General features: G+C 58.1%; 5 protein-coding genes across 15 annotated transcripts in view; 4 read left to right on the plus strand and 1 right to left on the minus strand.

Moving 5' to 3' along the window:
• The first annotated feature begins 1,785 nt into the window (after positions 1-1,785).
• DPH2 (diphthamide biosynthesis 2) lies at positions 1,786-5,060 on the plus strand. 2 transcript variants are annotated; one of them, XM_060082989.1, is made up of 6 exons: positions 1,786-2,139; positions 2,314-2,426; positions 2,685-2,908; positions 3,107-3,790; positions 3,881-4,057; positions 4,139-5,060. In XM_060082989.1, exons 1-6 carry the CDS (start codon positions 1,993-1,995, stop codon positions 4,261-4,263), a joined length of 1,470 nt encoding a protein of 489 aa, XP_059938972.1. In that variant the 5' UTR covers positions 1,786-1,992; the 3' UTR covers positions 4,264-5,060. The 2 variants fall into 2 exon arrangements, with proteins under 2 accessions (XP_059938972.1, XP_059938980.1); XM_060082997.1 differs by lacking the exons at positions 1,786-2,139; positions 2,685-2,908 and having other exon boundaries at positions 2,348-2,426.
• A 1,617-nt stretch (positions 5,061-6,677) lies between these two features.
• Positions 6,678-9,998, plus strand: ATP6V0B (ATPase H+ transporting V0 subunit b). The gene is made up of 8 exons (XM_060083005.1): positions 6,678-6,845; positions 7,598-7,646; positions 7,867-7,950; positions 8,078-8,155; positions 8,369-8,438; positions 8,558-8,609; positions 8,830-9,020; positions 9,693-9,998. Exons 1-8 carry the CDS (start codon positions 6,779-6,781, stop codon positions 9,717-9,719), a joined length of 618 nt encoding a protein of 205 aa, XP_059938988.1. The 5' UTR covers positions 6,678-6,778; the 3' UTR covers positions 9,720-9,998.
• Positions 9,999-10,920: 922 nt separating this feature from the next.
• Positions 10,921-21,308, plus strand: B4GALT2 (beta-1,4-galactosyltransferase 2). Of its 2 annotated transcripts, none has more exons than XM_060089677.1 (7): positions 10,921-11,292; positions 12,797-13,152; positions 13,356-13,591; positions 16,946-17,136; positions 17,279-17,401; positions 17,520-17,624; positions 20,200-21,308. In XM_060089677.1, exons 2-7 carry the CDS (start codon positions 12,849-12,851, stop codon positions 20,348-20,350), a joined length of 1,110 nt encoding a protein of 369 aa, XP_059945660.1. In that variant the 5' UTR covers positions 10,921-11,292; positions 12,797-12,848; the 3' UTR covers positions 20,351-21,308. The 2 variants fall into 2 exon arrangements, with proteins under 2 accessions (XP_059945660.1, XP_059945659.1); XM_060089676.1 differs by having other exon boundaries at positions 11,098-11,186.
• Positions 21,309-21,698: 390 nt separating this feature from the next.
• CCDC24 (coiled-coil domain containing 24) lies at positions 21,699-25,459 on the plus strand. Of its 5 annotated transcripts, none has more exons than XM_060089684.1 (8): positions 21,699-21,943; positions 22,173-22,348; positions 22,490-22,606; positions 23,309-23,386; positions 23,980-24,034; positions 24,540-24,609; positions 24,721-24,799; positions 24,883-25,459. In XM_060089684.1, the coding sequence occupies exons 1-8, from the start codon at positions 21,818-21,820 to the stop codon at positions 25,118-25,120; spliced, it is 939 nt and encodes a 312-aa protein (XP_059945667.1). In that variant the 5' UTR covers positions 21,699-21,817; the 3' UTR covers positions 25,121-25,459. The 5 variants fall into 5 exon arrangements, with proteins under 5 accessions (XP_059945667.1, XP_059945671.1, XP_059945668.1 ...); XM_060089688.1 differs by having other exon boundaries at positions 24,721-24,798; positions 24,886-25,459; XM_060089685.1 differs by having other exon boundaries at positions 23,312-23,386.
• The window catches only part of SLC6A9 (solute carrier family 6 member 9), a 32,332-nt gene continuing 31,020 nt past the window's right edge, over positions 25,429-26,740 (minus strand). For all 5 annotated transcript variants that reach the window (XM_060089681.1, XM_060089678.1, XM_060089680.1 and 2 more), the window contains one exon: positions 25,429-26,711. In XM_060089681.1, the coding sequence (XP_059945664.1) occupies positions 26,517-26,711 (195 nt within the window). In that variant the 3' untranslated portion in view covers positions 25,429-26,516. The remainder of the gene's footprint in view (positions 26,712-26,740) is intronic.

Consider the following 26,740-nt stretch of genomic DNA (forward strand, 5'->3'; position numbering starts at 1 on the left):
GTCTCAGCGTTCATGCATGCATACATTTACTTAATCAACAATGCTGAGTACTAGGCCCCTAATTCTGCCATGCCTTGTTCTGTCTGAACAAAAGCTGATCTCGTCCGTAGCTACCATGCTAACTAAGCTGGGAGAATGGGACCAGTGAGGAAGGCTGCATGAAGGAAGTTTCATTTCTGAAGGAATGGGAGGTTTCCTAGGTAGAGGACTTGGGGCCTTGGGCTGGCAGTGAGGTGAGGCTGGGCTCAGCTGGGAGGGAAGAAATGGAGAGTGGCTTTGAATTCCAGGGTGTGTTTCTTGTGTGGGGCTATTGAGGCACCCAGACTTGCACTTGGTTGAGGAGAGGTATAGAAAGCTGAGCATGTGGGGGAGGAGATATGGTAGACCCCAGAGGAAGAGGAAGGCAGGCCCTAGTGTTGTCTGCAAACCCATAGTTCCCCAACTCTATGGTACCTGACCAGCACATGATGGTCAGGGTTTGGTCAGGACCAAGGACAGCTCCCGGCCTGCTGTTGCTCTCCTCCCTTAGCAGGGTTCCCTCCCTTTCTGTCTCAGCCATAGTTCCACCCTGGCTGCCTCTCAGGCACCCCAGCCGCCATCTCAGTAAGATCGCAAGAGCAGGACTGGGTTTTCCTGACTCCCGGCCATGAGGCTCCTTGGAAGTGTTAGAAGAACTGGTTACTCCCACGATTGTCTCACTTTTTCTCCTGTTCTTTTCCCAACCTCCGTGCAAATCCTGTGTCCTCCATTCTTCATCCTCATTCAACCTCCTCCCACACCAGCCAGCATCAGCCCCCCTTTCATGTCATCCCCTGAGGTCACTCTGTCCCCTTTCCCTTACCCCTCCTCCATCCCATTCTCACCTACTCTTGATTTTTCACTTCTGGAGCATGTGGAGATGTTTCACATACTTTCCTTTTCTCCTACGACATAGCACCCAGGTGTCTTCCTCCCTGCTGCCATGATCAAATGTAGCATATATAACCTGGGAGAATGAGGGGTCTAAAGAACAGCTGCTGAAATCAGACCTGGGTACTGCTGGTGCCACTGATTTGCTGTATCATATTAGGCAGTTAGCCTCGAGCCTCCGTTTCCTCATCTGCAAAATGCGACAGCTCTTACTCCAAAGAGTGAACTCTGTAGTACCTGGTGAACAGTAAGTGCTCAGTGTTTGCTTTTTTGAGACTGCTGTGAGGATAGTAGTGGATTCCTCTAGTACATGTGCTATGCAAAGGACTACTTTATGAAGTTTTATATCTAAATTAATTTGCCCCAGCAATCCTATTAGAAGTACTATTGTTACAAGCCCCATTCTGCAGATGAGGAAACAGCCATAAAGACGTTGAGTAACTAAGAGCCTCAGTAATTAGTAAGGGGCAGAGCGCAATATTGAAACCCAGGCAGTTTGGTACCTAATTTAAAAATTATGCAATGCCTAATTCTCTATCACCTCCCAGCTGAGAGAGTGCAGGGGAAGTGCTTAACAGTGTAGGCAGATAGGAACTGCTCAAACTGGAGTAGTTATTTTCAGGGAGTCGGTGTCTCTGAGGGCGCTTGGCGGCTGAACCGGAAGACCAGCACCCGGAGAGGCGGGCCAGGAGAACTACAACACCCACAAGGCTCCGCGCCTTCCTCTGAGGCACTTCCGATTGGCTTCGGGCTAGGAGGCCGACTATTGGTTCTCTGTGGGCGGCTTGGCGAGGACTGGAGGGCGGGAGCCGTGCTGATTTTTAGATGGGTAAAGTTGCCATGAGCCCCGCCTCAAACACCCGGAAGTAATCTCCCTTGGAGGCCCACGTGTAGCGGAGAAACGGGAGTTTGGATGGGTCGGGGCCTGGCCCAACGGCTGCGGGCTGACTGACTCCCCACCACCACCACTCCCTCCCCACCCCCGCCCCCGCCCCCCAACCAAGCGACTCCGACACTTTGAGGGCCGTTTTTGAGAAGGCGGGGCCTGAAGCTGATTGAGGGAGGTCCCCGCTGCCTCCCGCTATGGAGTCTACATTCAGCAGCCCCGCGGAGGCGGCGCTGCAGCGAGAGGCGGGCGCTGAGGGGCTGCGCACTCCTCCTGGGGACCTGGACCGAGTGTATGAGCTGGAGCGAGTCGTTGGATTTGTCCGCGACCTGGGGTGTCAGCGGGTGAGGAGCGGATGGGTCGCCCAGAGGATCGGGATCTTGGGTGATTTTGTGAGGATGGGAATGAGAGGAGATGCTTCTCTGGGAGGAGGGGCTTTGAAGGTTAGGTAGGGACTCCCTGGAAGGTTTCCCTTGAAGAGGAGAGGCTGTTCCTGACTCCATGGTTTATGCTTACAGGTGGCCTTGCAGTTCCCTGATCAGCTATTGGGAGATGCTGGGGCCGTGGCTGCACGACTGGAGGAGGCCACAGGATCGAAGATGTTCATTCTGGGAGACACAGCCTATGGCAGGTGTGAACTTGGAGCTTGACGATAGAGGGTGGGCTAGGTCTAGGGATCCAGGGCTCATGGCATTTCTCTATGACAGTGTCTGACCCCGATGGTTGTGTTTCTCCCTGATAGTGACGTTTCCTCTCCTGCTACTAGCTCTTCTCAGTGACGGTGCCTTCTTTTCATAACGTCGTATTCTTCATTGACCACATTTTCCATTGATGACGGCAACGCTTTTCTCGATGAGAACCCCTCTCACTAATGGTATCTTCTCTGCAGCTGCTGTGTGGATGTATTGGGTGCTGAGCAAGCTGGAGCTCAGGCCCTTGTACATTTTGGCCCTGCCTGCTTAAGCCCTCCTGCCCGCCCACTGCCCACTGCCTTCGTCCTTGGTCAGCGATCTGTGGCCTTGGAGCTCTGCGCTAAGGCCTTCGAGGCCCAGAACCCAGACCCCACAGCGCCTGTGGTGCTGCTGAGTGAGCCGGCCTGTGCCCACGCCCTGGGTGAGGGTTTTGCCTTTGCATGCAGGAAGGGTGGGCTGACCAGTTTGTGCCTTAATTTCCCCATGTCAGTACACTCCCATGGAGTTCTCAATATGGGCTTGACCCCAGCCTCTGCTTTTGGTTCCCATTCAGTCTCCCGAGGATGAAGGGGATCCTGCTTTACCAGACCCCAACCCTGACACCACCTCCTTCTTCCAGAGGCCTTGGCCACCCTTCTGCGCCCACGGTACCTGGACCTGCTTGTCTCCAGCCCAGCTCTTCCCCTGCCAGTGGGCTCCGTCAATCCAGATCCTGAGCCCCTGGAGCGTTTTGGGCGCCACTTCCCCCTGGCTCCAGGGAGGTGTTTGGAAGAGTATGGTGCCTTCTATGTGGGGGGCTCTGAGGCCGTCTCTGACCCTGACCTTGACCCAGACCTGAGCCGGCTGCTCTTGGGCTGGGCACCAGGGCGGCCCTTCTCCTCCTGCTGCCCAGACACAGGGCGGACTCAGGATGAAGGTGCCCGGGCTCTGCGGCTAAGAGCACGTAGACGCTATCTGGTAGAGAGGGCCAGAGATGCCCGTGTGGTGGGGCTGCTGGCGGGCACGTTGGGTGTGGCCCGACACCGTGAGGCACTGGCACATTTGCGGAACCTGACACGGGCTGCTGGCAAGCGTAGCTATGTGTTGGCCCTGGGGCGACCCACGCCTGCCAAGCTTGCCAACTTCCCTGAGGTGGATGTCTTTGTGCTGTTGGCCTGTCCTCTGGGTGCCCTAGCCACCCAGCCTTCTGGCAGCTTCTTCCGGCCTGTATTGGCACCGTGTGAGCTGGAAGCTGCTTGCAACCCTGCATGGCCACCTCCAGGCCTGGCTCCCCACCTCACACATTACGCGGACTTATTGCCTGGTGAGTGGTGAGGGCAAGGCCTAGGCTAAAAATGCTTGGGGCATGGAGTTGGGCCAGTATGGATCGGCTTTCTCCCTCCCTTCCTTCCAGGCTCTCCCTTCCACGTGCCCCTCCCTCCACCTGACTCGGAGCTGTGGGACACCCCAGATGTGTCACTCATTACTGGGGACCTCCGGCCCCCACCTGCCTGGAAGCCATCAACTGATCCTGGATGCTCAGCCCTAACCCCGAGGCCCCAGCTGGAGCTGGCTGAGAGCAGCCCTGCAGGTGAGTGTGGCAAATCTCCACTCCCATCTGAATTCTTCCCCTATGTTCAGGCCACTCACCCTCAAGCCTCTCCCTCTGCAGCCTCATTCCTTAGTTCCCGGAGCTGGCAGGGACTGCAACCCTGTCTGGGTCAGACGCCGGTGACGGCAGCTGTGAGCGGAAGGCGAGGGATTGCCATCGCCTACGAGGATGAGGGAAGCAGCTGATACCATGTGGGGCCAGAGCCACAGGTGGACTTAAGACCTTTAGTGCTCCCTGCACCAACCCCACTCTTCTGCCAGGATCCTTGAAGGAGCCTCTCACTGAGGCAGCCCCTCACTGGGGATAGGATTCAGCTCTTCCTGTCCTGTCCTGGCGCTGGCACAAGGCTTAGCACATATTGGCTTAGTAAATATCTGTTGTTTGACTGATGGGGAAACAGCTTTGGGTCTTCCCTGAAGCCTTCTGGGCCATCTGTTCTCCTGGGAACAACAGCACAAGACAGTTGAGGGTCTGCCTTTGTTAAAGGCAGGTGCTAAATGGTTTAGACCATGGTTTCTCAATCTTGGCACAGTTGACACTTTGGGCCAGATAATTATTTGTTGTGAGGGGCTGTCCTGGGCATTGTAGGATGTTTAGCATCATCTCTGGTTTCTGCCCAGTAGGTTCCGGTAGCATGCCCCTCCCCAGTTGTGATGACCAGAAATGTCTCCAGATGTTGGCAAATGTCCCTTATGGGGGCAAAAGCATCCCCAGTTGAGAACCACTGGTCTGCACCTATGCTGTCCAATACAGTAGCCACATGTGGCTGTTCAAACATAAATTTGAATTAAGTAAGATTAAAAACTCAGTTTCTCAATCACACTAATCACATTTCAGTGCTCAGATAGCCACATGAGAGGACAGTGTAGCTATAAGACATTTCCATCATTGCATAAAGTTCTGTCGGGCAGTGCTGGTCTACACTGACTCCAATTTGTTTCTCAGGGAGATCACAGAAATTTGAATAAACCAGATAATTTTTCTCCTTGTCTCTTTATTCATCAAATACCGCAGGTCCTGCACAGGTCCTGTGGGTTGAGATCTGAATTGTATTTGACTGGATTCCTGTCCTCACAGTGTGGCTGGGAAGAGAGGCAGTTAAACAGGCAATTGCCACATGGTGAAGCAATATTCTTTATGAGTAGGGAAGCCCCCAGGGGCAGCTGGAGCCCAGAAGAGGCTTCTCAGAGGGGGTGTTACCTAAGCCAGATCGCTTGGAGGGGAAAAAAAAGTAATTAGAAGTGAGGTGAAAAAGACATTTGGGCAAAGGGTACACCATGCTAAAACAGGCATAAACCAGCATTGTGGGTGCTTCAAGCAAAGTGGAGTTGCTGGACCCTAAAGGTTCAGAGGGGTGAAATGAAATGACTCACCTCTTAATTCCCCACATTTGCCGAGAATCTCGGCATATTGGCGTTGTCCAGTGTGTTGAAGAAACAGGTGAACAGGGAGATGTGATTTCTGCCCTCAGGGATTGCCCAGCCTGCTAGTAGAGGCAGTTCTATAAACCGACCGTGGTAACTGGGACAAGGTGGGCACCAATCATGTATTCTACAGATATGTATTGAGCACCCACTGTGTGCCAGGCACTGGAAATCCAGCAGTGAGCTCAGGAATCCTTTCATGGTGCTTACATTCTCGTGGTGGGGGAGATAGACACAGAACACTTAGTATGCAGAATGGTGATAAGGGCTATGGTAAAGCTGGGAAGGAGTGCAAGAGAAGGGGCTGCAATATTAAACAGGATGGTCAGAGAAGGCCTTTTGAAGGTGAGCGAAGACTGAAGTTAGGAATGAACCACGTGTATAATTTGGAGAAGCAGAGGGAACAAGTGCAAGTGCAACGCGTTGAGGGTGTGACTGGTGTGTTCAAGGAATAGCCGGGAGGCCAGTGCAGTCAGAGGAGGGAGTTAGTGGGGAAGTATTAGGAGATGAAGTAGGGTAAGAGGCATGGGGAGCCGCAACAGTAGAGGCCTAGTAGGCCATTTTAAGGACTATGGCTTTTATTCCGAGCGAAATGGGGGCCTCCGAGGTATTTCAAAGAGAGTGACATGATCTTACTTAAGTTTCATAAGGATCGCCAGGGCGGCGGGGGAGCCCAGAGCGGGCGCACTCCCCTGCCTCTGGTTAGGGAACCCTTCCTGGGGGAATGGTATCCCAAGACCAGTAGGTGTTGGCTGGGCCAGGGGGTGAGCACGAAGAAGCGTGCTTCAGGCAGAGGAAACAGCATGAGCTCAGTGAGGGACGGAGCGGATACCCTCGCGGAACTGGGTGGGACGGTCGTGGGGAGGCCTGCGAGATCAGCACTGGCTTGGAGACTAAGCTAGGGCGGCGGCGAGCAGGAAAGCAGGGCTGGTGGGCCGGAGCAGGGCGGAGTGTCGGGGCGCAAAAGGAGCGAGCTTGGTCGGACGCGAGACTGACCGGCCAGGAAAGGGGTCGACGTACTCGGTAAGAAGTTCATGCGAGGCCCTTAGGCGTGCGAGACTACAACCACCACAATCCTCTGCGTCCGCACTTCCGGCATCACCAAGTTCTAGACCTGCGGCGCCGGGGCGCCAGGCCCGGCGTGTGGTCACGTGGTGCTGGCGCGTCACGTGGGTGAGTCAGGTGACACTGCGGGGCGGACGGCGGACGCCGGGACGAGGTTTGAGCTCCGGCCCCCTACCCCGCCCCCGACCCGAGACCCGCCGTCGTTGCCGCCATGACTGGGCTAGTGCTGCTCTATTCCGGGGTCTTCGTGGCCTTCTGGGCCTGCCTGCTCGTCGTGGGTGAGGACGGGCCCTGGCGGGCGGGGCCGGCATCGGGCCGAGCTAGCCCGGCTGGAGCCCAGCGGGGAAGCGGAGGCTTGGGAATACTGGGCCCCGGCGCGGGCTTTGCACCCCGGGCTCCTGGACTTGCCTCTCGTCTGTCCGGGCCTCTGACCCCGACAGAGGAGACCCGTATCCCCAGCTGCTTGGGGAGGGGCGCGGGCAGGGCTCGGTGGGAACCGCGAGCGCAGCCCTTGTCCGTTTCTGTCACTGCCGCCTCTCTCCCTCGCTCCCTGCTGTCGTCCCTCTCTTGCTCTTGACCGGCCTGCTTGGGTCACGAGCCGGCTGCTCCAGTTCCTCTTTTCCCGATAGTCTTGCTCTCCCCCGACACCCACAGCGTGTTGGGTAAACAGCGGCTCGGACTGGGCTGGCTGCATCTGGTGGGGCCTGGCCAGAGCTCTTGCTCCCTCCCCTCCTCCTGGGTATTCAGGCCTGCCGGTGGCTCCCCTTGATGGGTCTGGGTCTGGGAGGTGGTGTCACAGAGGGGATATGTTCCTGAAGGAGTGGCAGAAAATGGAGGTCTGAGTAGAGGAGTTTGTATAGGCAGCTGTGCTTTTACGTGGGGCCAGCCAGAGGACTCTCCCTCCCTTGACTTAGGTGTAGGCAGACCTTTTGGGAAGGTGGCCCATCAGCTGGGCAGTAACTTCTTGCCTAAGTTGTGGCGCTTCTCTCTAGAGAGCAGTTCCTAACCCCCGTTTTTCTCACTGCTGCAGGAATCTGCTACACCATTTTTGACTTGGGCTTCCGCTTTGATGTGGCATGGTAAGGGAGAGGTTTCCCCTGGGAGCTTCTTTGCAGCCTGCCCTCTCTGATCTTATCCCTACCCCACCCGACCCCCGGCTGTCTGGGATGGGGACCTTTGGGAAACATGAAGTGTTTTGTCTCAGCATCGAGGACTGGGGGTGTTGGAGGGCGGGTGGGGGTGGATTTTGTGCCCACTTCTCCACCAGGGCCGAATTGTCTTCCCCCGTCTGCACACCAGGTTCCTGACGGAGACTTCCCCCTTCATGTGGTCAAACCTGGGCATTGGCCTGGCTATCTCTCTGTCTGTGGTTGGGGCAGCATGGTAAGTGTTGGGGTCATGGGTCAGGGGAGGGGCTGAATCATAGCAAGTGGTGTCACTGGGTTCTTAGTCATCTTGGGGGCAATGACAGGATTGGGCTCTGCTCATTGGTTTCTTATCCGTCCACCAGGGGCATCTATATCACTGGCTCTTCCATCATTGGGGGAGGGGTGAAGGCCCCCAGGATTAAGACCAAGAACCTGGTCAGGTAAGTGTAGGACCCTTGTAAGGTTGTCAGAACCAACTGCATTGGTAGCTGCCTGTGCATTGGACCTGCCTGATGTGCTGCTCCTGACCAGCCTCCTGTTGGGGTCGGATGTCAGTAGGGGAGAGGTGGCTGGAGACCCTTCAGGGAGGAAGGTTGGCTTCTTTCTCAACTCTTTCTCCTCTCCACCCCCTAATCCCCCGCTACCACTACCAGCATTATCTTCTGTGAGGCTGTGGCCATCTATGGCATCATCATGGCGATTGTCATTAGCAACATGGCTGAGGTATGGAGGCCTAGGTGGGGTGGGCATCTATTCCAGGGTGTTCATATATTACTTAGTGATGGTGGAGGAGGGGGAGTGGAGGAGGGGGCGATTTCTGATTATTTCTCTGCTTCCCTCAGCCTTTCAGTGCTACTGACCCCAAGGCCATTGGCCATCGAAACTACCATGCAGGTAGGTGGGTGTGTGAAGGCAAAAAGTTGGGGCTTCACAGCTGCTTCCCCCTCCAGTGCGTGCCCCAGCTTAGATTCTTCATTTTGATATTCTCTCACCTACTTTGGCCTGCTTTGTAGAGTTGGGGTGGTGGCTGGCCCCATTAGTCCATGTTGAATCCCTTGCCCTCATCTCTCCTCGTGTCTGGCTTGGTCTCAGTGCTCCCCTTCCATCCCTCCAGGTTACTCCATGTTTGGGGCTGGCCTCACAGTGGGCCTGTCTAACCTCTTCTGTGGAGTGTGTGTGGGCATCGTGGGCAGTGGCGCCGCCTTGGCTGATGCACAGAACCCCAGCCTCTTTGTAAAGATTCTCATCGTGGAGATCTTTGGCAGTGCCATCGGCCTCTTTGGGGTCATCGTTGCGATCCTTCAGGTGCTGAATCCCCCTGGGAAGCTCCTCTGTCCTTGTCCCCAACCCAGCCTCACCCTTCTTCTGGAGGAGCCACAGTGCTCCCGTCTACACCTGTAACCATAAGAACCTCTTAAACAGTTTCCACCACCTAGTTCCCATCTTTTGGTTTTCCCCTTTTGAAGTTTTCCATTTATTTCTGTCTTCAATGTAGTATCACTGACAACTGTCTTTTTTTGTCTGTTGTGTCTATATACAAAAGATTTAGCTTCTCTTTCCTGTTCTGTTATTTTGTCTGTTCCTCGCTGTCTTTGTAGTCTAGACCAGGTTGGGATGCGTCTGTCTCAGTCCGTCTTGGTGTGTTTGACTGTGATGTCAGTAGGACAGCACATCTGAGGTGTGTGTGATTAAGGATCAGCCTGAGTGTCTGAGTGACTGTGGGCGCCTGACTGGGTTGACACTTGGTGACTGGCACTGTCCATATGCCACTTCTCTCTATCTTGTCTGTCCCACAGTTGAACTCTGTAGTTGTCTCTGTGTCCCTGTTCACTGTGTTTGTCACAGCATGTCCATCCTGGTCCAGTCATCCATCTGTTGTGGTCTGTCCATCCTGCCATGGGTCTGATCATCTGTCATTTGTCATTGTCTAATCTATTTCTCTGTCCCTGACTGATTTCTCCTGTTCTTCTTTTGCAGACCTCCAGAGTGAAGATGGGTGATTAGACGATTTGTGTGGGTGGGGCCGTGCCCCACTCTTATTTATTTGTGGTTTTCCCGGGACAGCTGGAGCTGTGCCCCTTAGGCTTTCAGGGGGCTTGGTGTTCAGGGCCCTCCCTGCACTCACTTCTGCTGCCTGTCCACTTGGAGGCACTGCCTGGCTGGATCTGCAGTGTGGGGAGTGGGCTGCTGTTGACTGTGTACAACCTGGCACCCGTGTCCCACCTCCACCTCCAACCCATCTTCCCAGTGTTTGTGAAATAAACATGGTATTTGTCTGGGTCAGTGCTGCTTCTCTTGCCTTTCTTCGCCACCTCCTTTCACAGAGGAAGGGTAAACAGGCCTGTAGTTCTCAACTTCATGCCAGCTTCTTGCCAACTTTCCGACTCATACACACTGTCTCTGCTGTGGACAACGATGGCTCCTGGGTTGGAAGGAAAGTGTGCTGGGCTGAGGACTCTGTAACTCTGAACATCTTTATTGAAGGGAAGGGGGGAGTCTAGGTATATGGGCCCATGTGTTTGTGTGGGGAAAGGAGGTGTCCTAGTCCCATGCCCTCAGGGCTCTGGTCAGCCCAGCCCCAGTTAGCCACATCTGCTTACCTGGCTCTACCCTCAGGCATCCATCATTTCTACCCCTGGGGCATTGGAACCCATTCATTTACCTCTGCCCGTCCCAGCATCATACCCTGCCAGTAACTAGTTTGATCCCTTGGGGCCATGTCCAGCTCCTCCCACTCCTGTCCAACCTCCTGTTCCCTAGAAGCCCCTGTCACACACTTCTGTCTACGCCTTTCAGTGTCCTGCCCAGTTTTAACTAGCAGCCCCCTCTGGCGGACCCTTAGTCATGCTCCCATCGATGAGCTGACAAATCCCTGACCTCCCTGCACGAGTTGACCTAACTTCCAGGTGCCCTTCTTTGGCTGAGTGTGCGCTCCAACCCAGACCAGACCCCATTCCTCCGTAATGGCTTTTACCCATCCACACTCTCTCCGGTTCGGACCTCGAATCCAACCCGTTGGATGAGTCTGATTAATTTCTCCCGCCCCTCTCTGGTCCTCCGTCCCCTCGCTCCGTCGCGCTTAGCCGCCGGCAGGGGCGGGCGTCGGAGGCGCGCGGCGGGTACGGGCGCGCTGGAGGCGGGGGGCTGCGGGGGCGCGCGCGCGCGGGCGCGCGGGCCAGGCCTGCCCCTCCGAGGCGCCGTAGCGCGGGAGGGAGGTGGCGGCGCTGTGGTCTCTCGGTCGGCGGGTCCGTGGGTCTGCCCGGCCGCCCGGCCCCGCCCTGCCCCCCGGGGCGGCTCGGCTCCATGGCCCGCGGCGGCGGCGGGAGGCGGCCCGGGGGCCGCGGGGGCCGCTGACCGGGGAGGCGGAAGGCGGCGGGGCCGGGCCATGGGGAACGGAGCCGTTCGCAGCCGCCGGAGCCCGGAATCCAGCCGGAGCCGTAGCGGCGCCCCCTGCTGAGCCCCGAGAGCCGGGTGAGAGGGGGTCGCGCGCGGCCCCCAGTTCGGGACCCCGAGATTCTAGACCCGGCCCCGCGAGGGGTGCCCCGAGCGCGGCCCCGAGATCCCCGCCCAGGACCCGGTGAGAGTCGCTAGCGGCCGGACCCTGGCCTGGCGTCACCCCACCCTACCCCCATCCCTCGAGTCTCCTCGCCCCCCTCGGGCTCCTCTGCCCGCTCCCAGCCAGCCACCCTTATTGTCCTCGCTCACCCTGGCCTCGTGGCGTGGGGAGGCGCTCCTCGCTCCCCTTTCCTCGGCCCCTACCCCACATCCTCTCCTCCAAGCCCCCTCCCGCCAGGCTCCACACCCACCCTGTCTTCGCTGCCTCCAGGTCTCGGGGTGCCACGTGTTCAGGCCACTCAGCCTTACAGCCCCGCCCAAACGCACCTCGCAGCCTGGCAGCCTGACCCAGAACCCCTGCCCCAGAGGGAGGGGTGGGAGTATTTGCACGTGGGTCTGGGTGTTGTGAGCTGCCCGGGAGCCCGTCTGTGTGACTCTGTAAGTCCAGGAGCGGCGGCTTTGTTTGTGAGTGCGTGACTCGTTGTGTTGCTGTTACTGTCACCCAGGCGTGTCTGTGACTCTATATGTCGTCCTGTGTGTATCTGAGTGCAGGTGACTGTAGCTGGGACTGCGGGTTTCTGTGTGGTTGTGTGATGCTGTGTATCTGAGTGAGACTCACCCTGCTCTCTGAAGCACTGCCAGAAGTGCCCCACAGAAGTGTTGCTGCTGTGTCGGACCCACAGTTAAGAGCCATGGCCCAGGCAAGACCCTCTCCTAACATGCTGTCTCCAGGGCCCAAGCGTTCCCCTTTCTGGGAATCAGAACCAGCAGTGCTGGGCAGGCCCCAGAGAGTTCATCCCAATCCTTGAGGTCTTATGGGAGGTGTGTCTGATGCCCCACCCTGTATTTTGACCTCTTGCTCCAGAGGGAAGGGATCCCATAAACGTCTTGTTCAAATTTGGGCCACCTGGATGCTGAGGGCCACTTCCCAGCCTGGTCCCAGATGGCCTGGCTTGCTTGCCACTGGAACCTGTCCAACCAAACCACTGTCCCCCATGTTCCCCAGAGGACTAAATGAAGTCTTGAGTACAAAGTGCTCTTGCATGGTAAGTACTCAGTAAATGGTCTCTCTCCCCTAGACCAGGAGTCCTGGGTTGAGGATGCTGGCCTGTGGGGCGTTTGTTCTCTGGGGTACAGAGAACACATGTGGGTCTATACGTAAACGTGTTTCCTTGTTCAGGTATGAGCCAGCGTGAACTAGAGGTCACATGTCCACGTTCTTGGGAATCCATAGGGTGTGTGTGAAGTCGGGCAATAAGGGCACATACCTGAGTGTGAGGGTGGGTGAGGCTGCGCTTGTGTCAATGAGGATGAGGAAGGAAGGCATTGTGTGAAGATGTAGGAGTAGTGAGTTGCCAGGGACTGTTTGTGTGTATTTGCAGGTAGAATGTAAGTCGAAGGGTGTGTGAGCAGGTAAGTGTGAGGATGCGGGTCTAAGAATGTGAGCGGTGCGCAGGAGGTGGGTGGGTGGCCTAGCCCCTCTGGCCCTGACCTCCTGGGTCTGTTTCTCTCCTACCCCTGCTCAGGCCAGCAGCCGGATGCCCGGGCCCATTGGGCGGGCCGGTGGCCGCCTGCGGGATGAGCAGACTGCTCGGGGGGACGCTGGAGCGCGTCTGCAAGGCCGTGCTCCTACTCTGCCTGCTGCACTTTCTCGTGGCCGTCATCCTCTACTTTGACGTCTACGCCCAGCACTTGGCCTTCTTCAGCCGCTTCAGTGCACGAGGCCCCACCCGTGCCCTCCACCCAGCCGCCAGCAGCAGCACCAACTGCTCTCGGCCCAACGCCACTGCCCCCAGCTCCGGGCTCCCCGAGGCTCCCAGCGCCCGGCCAGGCCCCACGGCTCCTGTCCTGCCACCCTGTCCTGACTCGCCGCCTGGTCTTGGTGAGCCTGCAGGGTGGGGCTTGCCTCTAGGGGTGGGCAGGGGTCTGGGGGAGTGGAGTCTTGACCCACGGGGGTGCCAAGGGTCTGGGTGTGTTGTCAGAGGGCTGTTCCTGGGGTTCCCTTGCCCACCCCAGGCGGAGGGAGAGGGCTGGTGTCCCTGGGTTCTGATGAAGGCCTGATTCCTGCCACCGTCCTGCCTGCAGTGGGCCGACTGCTGATTGAGTTCACCTCACCCATGCCCCTGGAGCGGGTGCAGAGGGAAAACCCAGGCGTGCTCCTGGGCGGCCGCTATACACCGCCCGACTGCACGCCAGCCCAGACGGTGGCGGTCATCATCCCCTTCCGACACCGGGAGCACCACCTACGCTACTGGCTCCACTATCTGCACCCCATCCTCAGGCGACAGCGGCTGCGCTATGGCATCTATGTCATCAACCAGGTGTGCTGCCTGCGGCCCCCAGGCTGGCCACCGGCCACCAGGGAACCTATGAGCACCCGTGGGTGAGGGGCCCACATGCCTGCTGGTGCAGCCACGGGGTTGGGGGCATTCGTGGCTGCTTGTCTGCCAGTGGTTGTGCGGACACGTGTACGTATGTGTGGAGGCACGTGTATGTCATCGCGTGCGTAGGCAGGTTTGTATGTGCATTCAGGGGAGTGCACGTGTGTCAATGGTGGTGTGCACACTGCCAGGTGTGTGCACGGCCTCGATAGGGGGTGAGCGCCATTGTCTACCCGTGGTAGGCCCCATCCACGGGGGTGGCGGCTTAGGGTATGCTGGTTATGAGATATGGAGGGCCCCGAGCAGAGGGAGAGTTAGACCTGAAAGAGGGATCAAGTCTGCCTTAGGGCCAAGTGCTGAGCACGGCTGAGATCCAGGAATTCAGCTCAGGCTCTGAGCCCTGCCATGGGCCTGGCTGGGGCTGGCTGCCGGAACCTGGAGAGGATCTGATACAGGCCCTCCTCTCCACAGAGAATTCCCAGACTTGAACTTGGATCCCTTTAGACTCCAGGACAGTGGTGTGTGACTGGAGTTGGAGCAGGGGGCAGTGGGACCACCAAAGGGCCTGGTCCAGCCCTGGGGTGGGAAATTGACGATTGAGATGGGTCTTGAGGGATGAACAGGCATCAGCCGGCGGAGGGACTGGAGGAGGCAAGCATTTTATGTAGAGAGACCTGGAGGCCCCAGGCCCCAACGAGAGAACTGGTCTCATGTGTTCGGGAACTGTCTGCTGAGGGATGGGGTCCAACATGTAGGGTGGGTAGCAGGGATGAGGTTGGAAGAGCTAGTGGAGACCAAATCCAGAAGGGTCTTAGGAGGCATCTTAAACAGTTGGATTCTAGCCTGAAAGTGATGGGGCACCATTGTGAGGCTTTAATGAGGAAGTAATGTGTATGTGTGCTTATTAAAAAGATTGCTCTGATTGCTTGTGGACAGTGGGGTGGAAGGGGAGCCTGGAGGCAGGGGGCCCGGTTGGGAAGAGGCTGCGATGTTCAGGAAGGAGGTGATGAATGTGCATACGAGTCGGGCAGGAGTCGTGTGGGTGAGGGGAGAGATGTGACCCAAGTAGCAGAGAGTAAGGAAAGGGAGATGCCGGGACATCTCGAGGGTTTCTGTCTTGACTGTTGGCAGTGTGGATGCCTGCGCCTCTGAATGAGATGGGAACATAGGATGTAGGCCAGGTCTGGGGGAGAGTGCGACTCTGAATTCTTTTTTGCATGTGATGAATTTAAGTGCCTGGGGGAAGTATAAGAGGAATGTTCAGCAGGCAGTTGGACAAATGAATCGACCTAGGAGTGAGGTCTGAGGTGGAGAGGGATCTGTGAGCCACGAGTACGCAGATGATGGTGCCTAAAACCAGCAAAGTCAGCCTGCCCAGGGGGCCTGGGAGCTGAGAGGAGAAAGCCAGAACATAAGGGAATGGGTGGAGAAAGAGAGAACACAGAGGCCACGCGGGTTGGCCAGAAAGGTTTGAGGAGACCCAGGAGAGCTTGGTGTCCCAGGAGCCCAGGAATAAGCGTCAAGAAGGGAGCGTGGGGCTTCCCTGGTGGCGCAGTGGTTGAGAGTCCACCTGCCGATGCAGGGGACACGGGTTCGTGCCCCGGTCCGGGAAGATCCCACATGCCGCGGAGCGGCTGGGCCCGTGAGCCATGGCCGCTGAGCCTGCGCGTCCAGAGCCTGTGCTCCGCAACGGGAGAGGCCACAGCAGTGAGAGGCCCGTGTACTGCAAAAAAAAAAAAAAAAAAAAAAAAAAAAGAAGGGAGCGTGGCAGCTGCATGAGTGCTGCTTGCTGGGGGAGTAAGGAAGGATGTAGACCAAGAAGCGTCCAGTGGATTTAGCAACAAGGTGGGCCCAGCGAGAGCCATTTCAGGGGCCTGGTGGGGGCGGAAGCAGATTGCAGTGGGTTGCAGAAGGAATCAGATTTGACAAAATGCAAGTAGCCAATTGGAGACAACTCTCGATCAAAAAAAAACCCCTCTGCTGAGAAGGGAAGGCAAAGGTAGGGTGGTGGCTAGAGGGAGGGCTTTCTTTGGATGGGAGAGAAATGAGCATGTTTATGAGCCCTGTGGGAGAAACCTAGGGCTCTGGGGTGGTGAGAGAGGTTAGGAAGGAGTGCCAGTGAACCAGGAGAAAATGGACAGTTGCTCCAAGGGCTGGTGGGAAGGTTCAGGGCAAGGAGAAAAGAGAGCAGGTGGGGCTGGGCCGTTCAGGGGGCTGGGCCATTCAGGGTCCAGGGGAGCAGCTCCCACCCCCTCGGGCCCAGGCTGGCTGGTGAAGAGGAGGGGCTACTCCTCCTCTCCTTCCAGAAGGTCCCACTTGAAGACCAGGAGCCTCTCTGGCTCCAGCCTGGAGAGCATGGGTTGGATCAGGGGGCTCAGGGGCCAGCCACCTCCTTCCATGGAACCCTCCTTGCTCTGGCCAGAATTTGGAGCTTGGGGCTACATGGCCAGGAGCCTGGCCTCAAGGAGACCTCGTCCCGCAGCCCATTTCTCGGGGGATCCCAGGCTTACTGTGCTTATCATTTTGTTGGGGAGACAAGTGAATTGAGCCTGGTCCCGTCCTGGTCCCAGAGGCTGCCCAGGGAGTTGGATGTGGATCTGTATGAGCCAGAGGGGACAGGTGGCTGAGGCTCAGTGGCTCAGTCCTCGTGGTCTCTGCATCTTAGATGCTGGTCATTTGGGGGCATGTTTTGTTCATCTCACTCTGTGACGTGCTCAGTAGGGAAACTGTGTGTTCAGGGCCAGTCATCTCTAGGATCCACACCAGCAGAGAGAAGATGCCTGGCACCAACGACAGGGCCACGTGGCATGTTGGAAGGAATGAATGAAAGGAGAGCTCTAAATTGTGACAGTTGGAATGGACCCTGGCATAAGTGAAGCGCACGGGAGGAAATGAGTAATTATACTGGGGCGGGGAGGTTTGGTGACGGAGGCCTTTCCAGGCATGAGTTTGATAAGCAGAGAAGGAGAGCATTCCAGGCAGAGGGAACTGCTAACACCGAGGCCTGGAGGCAAGAAAGAGTCTGGCATGTTCTGGGGTCGTGGAGGAATGTAGTACAGCTGGGCCTCAGCACCTGAGGGCAGTGGCCAGAGAGAAGGTGGAGTCAATTCCTGAAAGGCCTTGCAAGGCCAGGTCCAGGGTAAAGAGCTGGCCTTGATCCCTACAGTCTGGGGGCCCCGGTGGGGGCAGGTGGAGTAGTACTAGGCCCACAGGGACCGCTCTGGACGGTGGTAAAGTGGCAGGTGTCTCCAAGTCTCAGGCCCAGAGCTGACCTGTCCCCTCCACCAACCCCAGCACGGTGAGGACACCTTCAACCGGGCCAAGCTGCTCAATGTGGGTTTCCTAGAGGCACTGAAGGAGGACGCCACCTACAACTGCTTCATCTTCAGTGACGTGGACCTGGTGCCCATGGATGACCGCAACCTGTACCGCTGTGGCGACCAGCCTCGCCACTTCGCCATTGCCATGGACAAGTTCGGCTTTCGGTGAGGGCTCCCTTCCCAGGTGGACCCAGGCCTCCCCACCCCACCCAGGCCATCGCTCCCAGCCCCAGTGGCCCCCTTGCTGCCGGGCCTCCATCTGGAATCCCCTGGGGCCCCTCACTGATGCCTGCCTTCCGTGCCCTAGGCTGCCCTATGCTGGCTACTTTGGAGGTGTGTCGGGCCTCAATAAATCCCAGTTCCTGAGAATCAATGGCTTCCCCAACGAGTACTGGGGTTGGGGTGGTGAGGATGACGACATCTTCAACCGGTGAGTGGGGACAGGGTGGGGAGTAGACTGGGTGCTTGAGGTGGGGGGGTTGCGCAGACCGGGCGGGGCTCTTCGCCCTTCCTGGCCCCTGCTCCAGCCCGGCTGTCCCCGTCCCCAGGATCTCCCTGGCTGGGATGAAGATCTCGCGCCCAGACATCCGCATAGGCCGCTACCGCATGATCAAGCACGACCGGGACAAGCATAATGAGCCCAACCCTCAAAGGTGACCCTCGACCCCAACCGCCCCGGCCCCTTGCTCCGTAGAGGTGACGTCCCAGTGCCACTGATCCCCAGAGGTGATCCCAGGGTCCCCGACCCTTGACTTCTAGAGATGACTCCCACCACCCCGATCCCTGTTCCCCAGTCCCCAGCTCAGCCTCTCCCCATCTGGCTCTCACCCCTGGCCTGATTTCTAGAAGTGATTGAAGTTTAAAGGCAGGGCTCAGATCGTCGCTGAGTAGCTTGCATTCCTCTCGGTGCCCTCGCAGACCTCACTTGTGCCAGAACAGATAGGACGAGAGATAGCGGGCCCAGGGCACAGCTCCAGGGCCTGCGGACCCAACAGAGGTGGCCCGAGCAATGTGGGGTGGTAATGGAAATCATTGCCGAGCCCTCTGAGGTTGGAGTAGGTGGCTGGTCTCTGAGGAGGAAGCAACATTGGTGTCTGATGCTGGGTGGGAGAAGTGCCTGAGGGCATGTGAAATGTAGGGGCAGGGGGCGAGAGGGCGCAGAGCAGTCAGACCCAGTCCCGGCTGGAGAGCCCACGTGAAGTTCATTCTCGGCAGGGAGGCCGGCAGAGGCAGCACCCGGTGATCAGGGCAAGGTGCTGTCCTGGCAGAAGAGGGAGTGATGGTGGGAAGCTTCCTGGAGGAGGTGATGGCAAACTGGAGTTTGAAAAGAGTTATTCATTCTACAAATATGTGTCACACACCTACCCTAGGCACAGTGCTATATTCACCAGGCTGATGGAGGAGGCCAGTCTGGATAAGAGGAATAGTATGTGTAGGAGTCTGGAATGTGAACGTCCATTGTATATGCTGAGAGTCTGAAACTCTTCAGTCTGAAGGCTGGGAGTGACAGGAGAGGGGGTCTCTGCTGATCCCAGTTTGGGAGTTTCACTTTTGTCCCAGAGGCGTTGGCGAGTCATGGGTTTTCAGCGGGGAAGGGACAGGACCAGATTTGGGTTTGGAAGGATCACCCTTTGAGTTTGAAGAAGGTGAAGGGCTGGCAGAGCTGCCAGCTGGAGCAGGAGGAGGAAGCAGACTCGGCCCAAAGGAATTGACGGAGCCCTGGGCGCATGTGGTGTGACGCTGCCGTGCCCACACGGGACCAGTAGGGATGTCCTCCTCTGAAGCCAGTGTGTCAGAGTGGGGAGGGAAGCGGCAGCACTGACGGAGGGTTGATCTTTGGCCGAAGCACGATGCACCAGGCGTCCAGGGAGCTGATGAAAACGCAGTTCAGATAAAAACCATGGTGAGCAGGGAAAGGACAAGAGGCTGGGAGACGAGGTGCTTCAGGGCATCTGAGGGAGAGCGCTCAGTGTTGGGATGGCTCTGGAGAGCCATCTGAACTGAGCTCGGAAGGACTGGGAGGATCGAAACAGTTGGGATGAGGGTGGGTGGAGCTCCGGAAGCACATGCCCGGGGCCATGGTCCTGTTTCAGGAATAGCGTGTCTAGGTGCCATCCTCAGTTGTGATGTCTGCCTTAGGTGGGGGAGTGGCATGATAGCAAGATGTTTCTGGCTTAAGGAACTCTGTGAATGCTGGTTTCATCTACCTAGTTGCTTTTGCTTCATATCTAGGAGTTCTGGATTCTTCTTTCCCTCACCCTACATGTCCGGACCATCAGCCGGTCACATCAGTGCAACCCCCCAAACATATCTGAGCTGGTCCACTTTTCCCTTTACCTCTGCCCTAGTGAGGCCTCCGTCCTCTTGCCCGGCTGGTTTTCTGTCTTTCCTCTTCTGTAGTTCATGTTCCCTGGCCCTCCCTCCCTGAAACTGGGCAAAAAATCCTTCAGTGTCTTCTCACCCACAGAATAAAAAACTGCTTCCTCTGACTTAACAGAGGCTGCCCATACATGCTCTAACCTCCCAGCTAATCCTACTCTGGCTTTTCCCCTTGGCCCACTAAGCTCGAGCCACTCAGCTGCGCAAATTCTCATTTCCAGTGTAGGGTCAGCATGTGCTGTTACCTCTGCCTGGAATGCTCTTCCTCTGCTGTCAGCTTGATGGCCTGCACGCACCCCTTCCACAGCAGTCATCCTGGTCTCCTTCTCCTGTCTCCCTTAGCGTGCTGATGTCTTCCTTGTCTGTTACTTGTCTCCCTTAGTGGAATAGACTTGCCACGAGAGGAAGGACCTTGCTGTCCTGTTCATGGCTGTGACTCTGGTGCTTAGAGCGCGCCTGGCACACGGGGACTGCTCAATAAATAGATGGTGAAGGAGTGACTAAAGGATGAGGAACAGAGAAGATGGCACAGAGATGATGGGTGTGAGGAGTAAAGATGATGCATACAATGCAGGACACGTTGCATTTGAGGTACCTGTGGGGTGCCCTGTGTCTAGGTCTGAGATGAGAGAAAGATTTGTGAGGGTGTTGTGATTCTGGACTCAAGGGGGTGAGATCTCTTTTTTGAGGGTAGCTGCAAGAGCCAAAGAGCTCCAGGCAGGTGGAGGGGGCGACGAAGAGAACCGAGTCACCCCAGGAAGAAGCCAGGATGGCGTGCCCCTTGGCCCCAGTGATCTCTGTTGGGTTTGGTGGTGAGCCCTGATCTGGACCCACTTCCATCCTATCTAGGTTTACCAAGATTCAAAACACGAAGCTGACCATGAAGCGGGACGGCATCGGGTCAGTGCGGTACCAGGTCTTGGAAGTGTCTCGGCAACCGCTGTTCACTAATATCACCGTGGACGTTGGGCGGCCCCCATCATGGCCCCCTCGGGGCTGACACCGATGGACAAAGGCTACCAGGGCCAAGGATTGCGCTAGAGGACTGACCTACAGCCTGGCTGGTGGCTGCTCTGTGACGGATCCCCCAGGACAGACTGTGGGCTCTGTTTTCTGAGGGTCTTCAGTAGGCCCCCCAGCTGCACCTGGAAGTTTCAGAACCTACTTCGGGGAGCTTCTGTCCTGGGCAGGCCCCTCAAGTGTGGCCCTCTCTGGGGTCAACCCTTCTTCCTGCTCCTCCCTCCCCAGTTCAGCCCCCCTCAATGTCAGGGTTGGGCCAGCCCCTTGCACTGCCTCGCCGAGTGGCCTGGGCCAGGTCACTCCACCTCTCTGTGCCTCAGTTTCCCCCCCTTGAGTCCCCTAGGGCCTGGAAGAGTGGGAGGTATGACTAGGGGGCAATGTCGCTTCCAGGGGGAATTCTCAGACCTGGGGATCCCCCATGCTCCCAGGGGAGGGGAAACCTTTTTCACTCAACATTGTAGGGGGCAAACTCTGGTACGCCCTGCTGAGGAGCAGCGCCAGGAGGGGACCAGAGGGGGTGCTGTGTCGATGCCTGGGATCTTGGGGTTGGGCTTTGCATGGGGGCGGATGGGGCTCGGATCTGTTGGGTTCTTGCCCCGCCCCCCTCAGAGAGAAGGCAGTAGCCCCAGGGCCGGCTCGTGTTTGTACATTGCACAGAAACTTGTGTGGGTGCTTTAGTAAAAAACGTGAATGGAGGAGCCCCTTTGTCTGTTTGGGGATGGGGATCTGGATCCCTAAACCCAGACCCGGAGTGTGTTATGCGAGGGCCAGGGGGAACCAGGACAGCCTATCGGTCTGGCCCAGGCTGTCCTGGTTCCCCAGGCCCCTCGAAACGCAGTGGTTCGCTAGACTTCCGCCGGCTGGAAGGAGAAATGTTTACCCTGCCGCTGCCTCCCGGCCAGAAGAGACAAAGAAGTAATAAACCCATTGGGCTCAGATTTCTTGGTTCTTTCACCTGCCCTGAAGCCGAAAGGTGCTTGGAATCAGGGCGGTGTGGATGGCTCGCACTCCAAAACCACTTACCACGACTGTGGGTTGGGCTTCACGAGCCGGCACCGCCCTGGAATGGGCGGGGGCGGGGCTTTGGGTAGCAGGCCCCGTTTCCCGGGTGACGGTCGCGCGGAAGAGGCGGGGCTAGGGCCCCAGTCCCGCGGCCTGGCTCCTGGGTTCCCGGCCACGGAGAGTCGGCCAGTAGAAGAGACAGCGCCAGAGATCGGCGGCTCTGGACCGGGCAACTCTAGTCGTGGGGACGGGGGGCACAACGGGGTGGGGCTGGGGAGAGGCTGGCCCGAGCGACAGGCTGGGGGCGCGGCATGTGAGACCAGGAAAGGGCGGGGCGTGCGTGGGCGTGCCCCGGCCCTGGGAGACCCGCGGTCTCCCAGTAACCCAGCTCTCCGACCTGCTGTCTGGCAGTACGCGCGTTGTGGGGTGGCGGTGCGGGCAGGCCATGCCTGGGGACTCTCCGCCGCTGTGGGAGCTGGTGGAAGAGCACGTTCCGCTCCCGGAGCGGCCCGAAGTGAAGAGGATTCTAGGGGAGACGACGGTGGACCTGAGCCTGGAGCTGCGGGCAGAGGTGGGGCGTGGGAATGTGGGCCCCACTCCAGGCCTATCCCACGACTTGGGTGATTTCCTCACCTCCTCCGGGTCCCTGGCTCTGCCCGGTAAATTTCGAGCTCTTGTCGGATCTCACTGTCCGCCCAGCCCTCTCCAATTTAACTCTGCCCTGCCCCTCACTCCCCTAGCTCCCCTTCCTCCTCTTACTTCTCCCCCGCAGTCGCAAGGGGTCCCAACTCTCCTTGCAGGTGGTGATGCTACGATCACTGCTCCGAGAGGCTCGATCCTTCCAAGCCCCTGGTTCGCGCCCCACCTCTGACCTTTCCTCCCTTCTGGCACCACCGCCCCTCGTAAGAGACCTCGTGCGCCAGGAACTGCGGCAGCTGCTCCAAGATCTCCGCCGGAAGGCCATCTGTGAGGGCAGGTTGGAGCCTCAGACCTGGGGCTGGGCCCTGTCTCCAGAACTCAGATGGGCTAACCCTGAAACTGACAAGGGGCCAGGGTCACCTTTCCTGTGGTTCCCTGGAAGGAGCCCCTGAGTGTCCCCCGTGTGCAACTTCTGCAGGGACCAGACCCAGGCTTGGGTCCAGTATAGCCCCGGGGTCCTGCGCTTTGCCTTGGAGGAGCCCAGGCGTGATTTGCCAGAGCAGGAGATATTCCGCCTGAGAGCTGGTGAGCCCAGGTATAGTGGTAAGAAAGGAGGGGTCTGTTCCTGCTTGGCAGAGGCCCCAGCCAACTGGCAGGTCCCACCTGCCGGCATGGAGGAGCTCCTGGTCTGGGACTGGATACTTCTACAGCCACTTGTTTTAGGGATCAGCACATGAGGGCTGCAGGCCCAGGAGACATGAACCAAGCCTGGAAGCTTGGTTTGATCTGGGTCTTAGAGCATGAGGAACAGACTTCCAGACAGATAAAAAGAGAAAGATAAAAAGAGCTTTGCAGGAAGAGGGAGCACTACACGCAGACATGGGTGGAAGGAAAGGCTTCATCCAGTTGTCAGTTGTTCGTTCCTCTGGCCTGGAGAAGAGGTGCAAGGGCTGAGCTAGAGAGGGCTGGGGACTGCACGAGATAAATGAGCAGCAGCGTGTTCATCACTGAATGGCAGCAACTTATTTGTCACACATCCTTAGGAAGTGGGTGATGTCCCCATTTTGCGGATGAGGAAACTAAAGCTCAGAAAGGATGATTGATTTGTCCAAGCTCACACACAGTGAAGGGTGGCAGAGCCCATTTGCAAACCCAGGCTCCAGAACTCCTCCTCTTAGTACCATCTTATGTTGCCTTTGTGAGAAAACACACAAAATTGTCTAGGAGAAATGGCATTTGTGTCCTGAAGGCCTGGGGTGAAGCAACACGGGAGAGTGATATTGACTTCATCTGCCAGCAGCTGTCACAGGGACCTCAACGTCATCAAGGACCAACTGAACGTGTCCCACATTGACCAGGTTGCCGGATACCTGCGGTGAGGCCCCCGAGTGTGTGCGGTGGGGGTTGAGACAGGGAGGGTGGGACGGGGGATGGATCCTAACGTACTGGGACTATGAGGAAGGAGGAGGGAGGCAGCATAGCTGCTGGGGAGACCCAGGACAGTAGGGCGGAGAGGTGGAAGGGGCAGGTCGCTGGTGAGGTTGCTGCCAGGAAGTAGCCAAGTAGGGATGCCAGCAGGGGCCGTGGCCTGAGGACTTTTATGCTGGGGTGTGGGAGAGAGATGGACCACGGAAGAGTCTTTTAAACAGGGGAAGGGCTGTGATCTGGGGGAGAATGGAGGCAGGAGGGCTTGCAGGCCCAATACTGTCGTGAAGAAGAGAGAATGGGGCCCCCCAGCATGTGCGCTGGGAGGCGGGCAAGGAGAGGACACGCCCTGCCCAGGAAGAGGCTGGCGGGGCTGCAAGGCCATGCTGGGATTGCACTTGGGCAGCAGAGGGAGAGGTGGGCTGAGAAAGGAGGGCCTAGAGGGAACTCCTGGTAAGGCTGGAGGCTGGGTCTGTGTGGTGGGCTCTGCTGTGACACGGGCCTGCAGCACCGCTGCCGGTGCCACACTCCCCCATGTCCCAGGGCCCTCCTGGAGGAGGAGTGTCGCAAGTTGAAGAGGGAGATTGCCATCTTGCAGGTGAGCGGCAGCCCTGGGCCTCCCCACCCGCAGAGCCTTTCTGCTGAGCCTAGACATACCCGTCTCTCACCTGGTGTGTGAGATCCACATACGTGTGTGTGTGTGTGTGTGTGTGTGTGTGCGCGCGCGCGCGCGCGCAAAGATTGTGTGAGTCCTCTGTCCATTTCTCCTGTATGCACACTTCCCGTATGTGTGAATCCAGATTCTGGTTGAGTTCCTAAGTCCAAGGTCAGCACTTTTAGATTAACCTGCTGGATTTGCCCCTGGTCTTTTGCCTCCTTCTCTTCCCCATGTCTGGGTTCGGGCCTGCCACTACCTTGCCAAGCTCAGCTTTTCAGGGAGGCTGGTGTTCCTCTCAGGAGTGTCCTCAGGTGGCTGGGATGAGGAGGCTGCATGGGGTGGTTCCTGGGCCCCACCATGGGTATCTTGGCCTCAGCATCCTGCCCCGCCCCACCCCACCCCGCCCCTGCCATAAGGCTGGGCACTGAGCCAGCTCTCCCTGCAGCGCTGCCTGGAAGAGGAGTATACAGGGGCCCCTTGGCCCTCTGAGGCAACCCTAGAGCCCACCCTGGCAGGTGAGGACCCTGAGCAGGCCCCAGAGCACCCAGCCTCCTGTCCCTGTCCCGCTCTTGTACACAAACCCTGGAGTTGCTGAGCACTGTGTCTCAGCTAGACCTCTCCTCCAGAGCTAAAGGAACAGATGGCAGCCATGGAACAGGAGCTGCGGGCACCTCTGAGGCCTTCCTGTGTCTCCCCCGGTCACAGGTAAACCAGAGCAGGTGGACAGCTGGGCGGGGTGGGCTAAGCGTCAGGCCATGGCCCCCTCACAGCTACTCCCTCCTGTTCAGGCTGCGGCCCTTGGAGTCCTCCAGCCAGGGCCTCGGACCACTGCCTTGCCTCCGTGGGGCTGCTGGAGTTTGGGCCAGGCCTCTCCAGTGCCACCTGCCCTCTCCTCCTCTGGAGCGCTGCCCCAAACCTCAAGGCCTGGCCGCCACCTGCCGCTGGGGACGGAAGCTTCAGTGCAGCCCCAGAAAAAGGCCAGCTTCCACTCCGATGTCCAGTGTGGCGCCCCAGGCCCCAACCTGAAGGGCTGGTCAGGAAGGAGACTTCCGCTTCTGCTGGAACTCGCCCTGTCTGCTGCTGACACCTCTCAGCTGCCGTGGCCCAGCCCACTTCAGATCTAGTCTTGAATGAGCCCTCACCAGGATTCCAAGGCTGTCTGTCTCTCTGGCCCTCACCCTGCCCCCTCGCCTGGTCCTTGGTGTCTGGTCCTGACCATCACAGCCTCTGGCCTTTCTCTTCCCAGGCATCCCTCAAAGGCCTGGCAGGAAGAGGTCACATCCCAGCCCTGACTCTCGTCCCCATGGGGGACCCAGACAAAGCACAGCAGCAGCTCAGAGACAGGAATAGAAATTTCATTAAAATCTATGGACTTTAAAATCCTAGTGGTGCACGGATGGGCAGGGGCGGGCAGCGCACCGTTATTGCTACAGAGGATTAGAGGTGGCTCTTCCGGGGTTTTCACTGCACAGAGGGGCACAGAGGACGGACAAACGGATACTGCAGGGCTTGGGGGAAGGAGCTCTGGCTCCAGAGAGGGGGTGGGGCATGCCGGCTGGGGCCATTTGGCACGTGAACAAGGGCAGCCCATTTTGGGAAGACTGGGCCTTTAGCCTGGCAGAGGGAGGGCAAGGGGGTGTCATGTAGGGTCCCCTTCCCCAGGGCTCTGGGCTCAAGCCTCCTGCGGAACATCGCCCCACCCCTGTCCCCCAGAAACGAGTTCTTTGGGCAGGCTGTTGGGTCATGGGCCTCTGCTGGCTGGCCCTACAGCCAGAGCTGGGAGGCGGCGCAGAGACCCCAGAGCAGCTGAGTGAGGTGCAGGCAGGCCTGGAAGACAGATTGGGCCCGAGGCCAAGGGCAAGGGGGTGGCAACCACAGATAATACAATTTTTACAAAAATAATTACACAGACAAACAGGGCTGGGGTTACAGCCTGACATGTAACACTGCACAGCCCCCTAGCCCCTTACCCTGCCTCCAGGTAGGAAGATCCAAATCTGCCTGGGCAGAGGCTGGGGTCTGCTCTGGGGGCAGGAACACTGGTCAGGAGGCTGAAGGCTCGGGGAGGGGGACAGGTAGGGGGCCACCCAGAACCTTAGCTCAGGGCAACGTGTGGGGGCATCAGAGGCCACATAAAGTCCAGCTGCCTCCGGGGACCTGGCCTGAGACCCCTCCAAAGTGCTTTGGGCCCCCCAGCAACCCTCCCATCACTCACGCCCCCCAGCTGCCATCTTGGCATCCAAAGGACCTGTAAACACTAGGGACACGAGCACGAATGACCACGCTAGCAGTGGTGGCCAAGGTGACAGGAGCCGCCCTGGTCCGGGCGTGGAGGGGCAGGCGGTGACACCTGTCCACCGCCTCCCCAGTCTCTCTGGCGGGAGCACGGGGCGGGGGTGGGGCACTCCCCCGGCAGCTGTGCTCATATCCGGGAGTCCTGCAGACGGCTGGAGCCATTACTGCCCACCGTGGGGATCTGGACCTTGTCCGGGTGCAGCGGCTGGACCTCAAGCCCGTCTTCAGGAGAGGGTGGAATGGTGCGGGCATAGCGCCCCGTTCGGTGCTCCAGGAGGGCAGGCCCCCAGTCTCTGCTTGGCTTGGTTGCATTTTTCAGACGCTGCAGGAGAGGTAGGCATGGTTGGGGGC

This window comes from Mesoplodon densirostris, chromosome 2, assembly GCF_025265405.1.
Source record: "Mesoplodon densirostris isolate mMesDen1 chromosome 2, mMesDen1 primary haplotype, whole genome shotgun sequence".
NCBI lineage: Eukaryota > Metazoa > Chordata > Mammalia > Artiodactyla > Ziphiidae > Mesoplodon > Mesoplodon densirostris.

Excerpts from the sequence above, each read along its gene's own strand:
- ATP6V0B (XM_060083005.1), top strand. The coding sequence starts at position 6,779 with ATGACTGGGCTAGTGCTGCTCTATTCCGGGGTCTTCGTGGCCTTCTGG. Across the intron at positions 7,951-8,077 it reads TCTGTGGTTGGGGCAGCATG|GGGCATCTATATCACTGGCT; the intron begins GTAAGTGTTGGG and ends TCCGTCCACCAG. Across the intron at positions 9,021-9,692 it reads TCATCGTTGCGATCCTTCAG|ACCTCCAGAGTGAAGATGGG; the intron begins GTGCTGAATCCC and ends CTTCTTTTGCAG.
- DPH2 (XM_060082989.1), top strand. The coding sequence starts at position 1,993 with ATGGAGTCTACATTCAGCAGCCCCGCGGAGGCGGCGCTGCAGCGAGAG. Across the intron at positions 2,140-2,313 it reads GCGACCTGGGGTGTCAGCGG|GTGGCCTTGCAGTTCCCTGA; the intron begins GTGAGGAGCGGA and ends TTATGCTTACAG. Across the intron at positions 3,791-3,880 it reads TTACGCGGACTTATTGCCTG|GCTCTCCCTTCCACGTGCCC; the intron begins GTGAGTGGTGAG and ends CCTTCCTTCCAG.
- CCDC24 (XM_060089688.1), top strand. The coding sequence starts at position 21,818 with ATGCCTGGGGACTCTCCGCCGCTGTGGGAGCTGGTGGAAGAGCACGTT. Across the intron at positions 22,607-23,308 it reads CTGAGAGCTGGTGAGCCCAG|CAGCTGTCACAGGGACCTCA; the intron begins GTATAGTGGTAA and ends TTCATCTGCCAG. Across the intron at positions 24,035-24,539 it reads GGGAGATTGCCATCTTGCAG|CGCTGCCTGGAAGAGGAGTA; the intron begins GTGAGCGGCAGC and ends CTCTCCCTGCAG.
- B4GALT2 (XM_060089677.1), top strand. The coding sequence starts at position 12,849 with ATGAGCAGACTGCTCGGGGGGACGCTGGAGCGCGTCTGCAAGGCCGTG. Across the intron at positions 13,153-13,355 it reads TGACTCGCCGCCTGGTCTTG|TGGGCCGACTGCTGATTGAG; the intron begins GTGAGCCTGCAG and ends TCCTGCCTGCAG. Across the intron at positions 17,402-17,519 it reads GATGACGACATCTTCAACCG|GATCTCCCTGGCTGGGATGA; the intron begins GTGAGTGGGGAC and ends CCCCGTCCCCAG.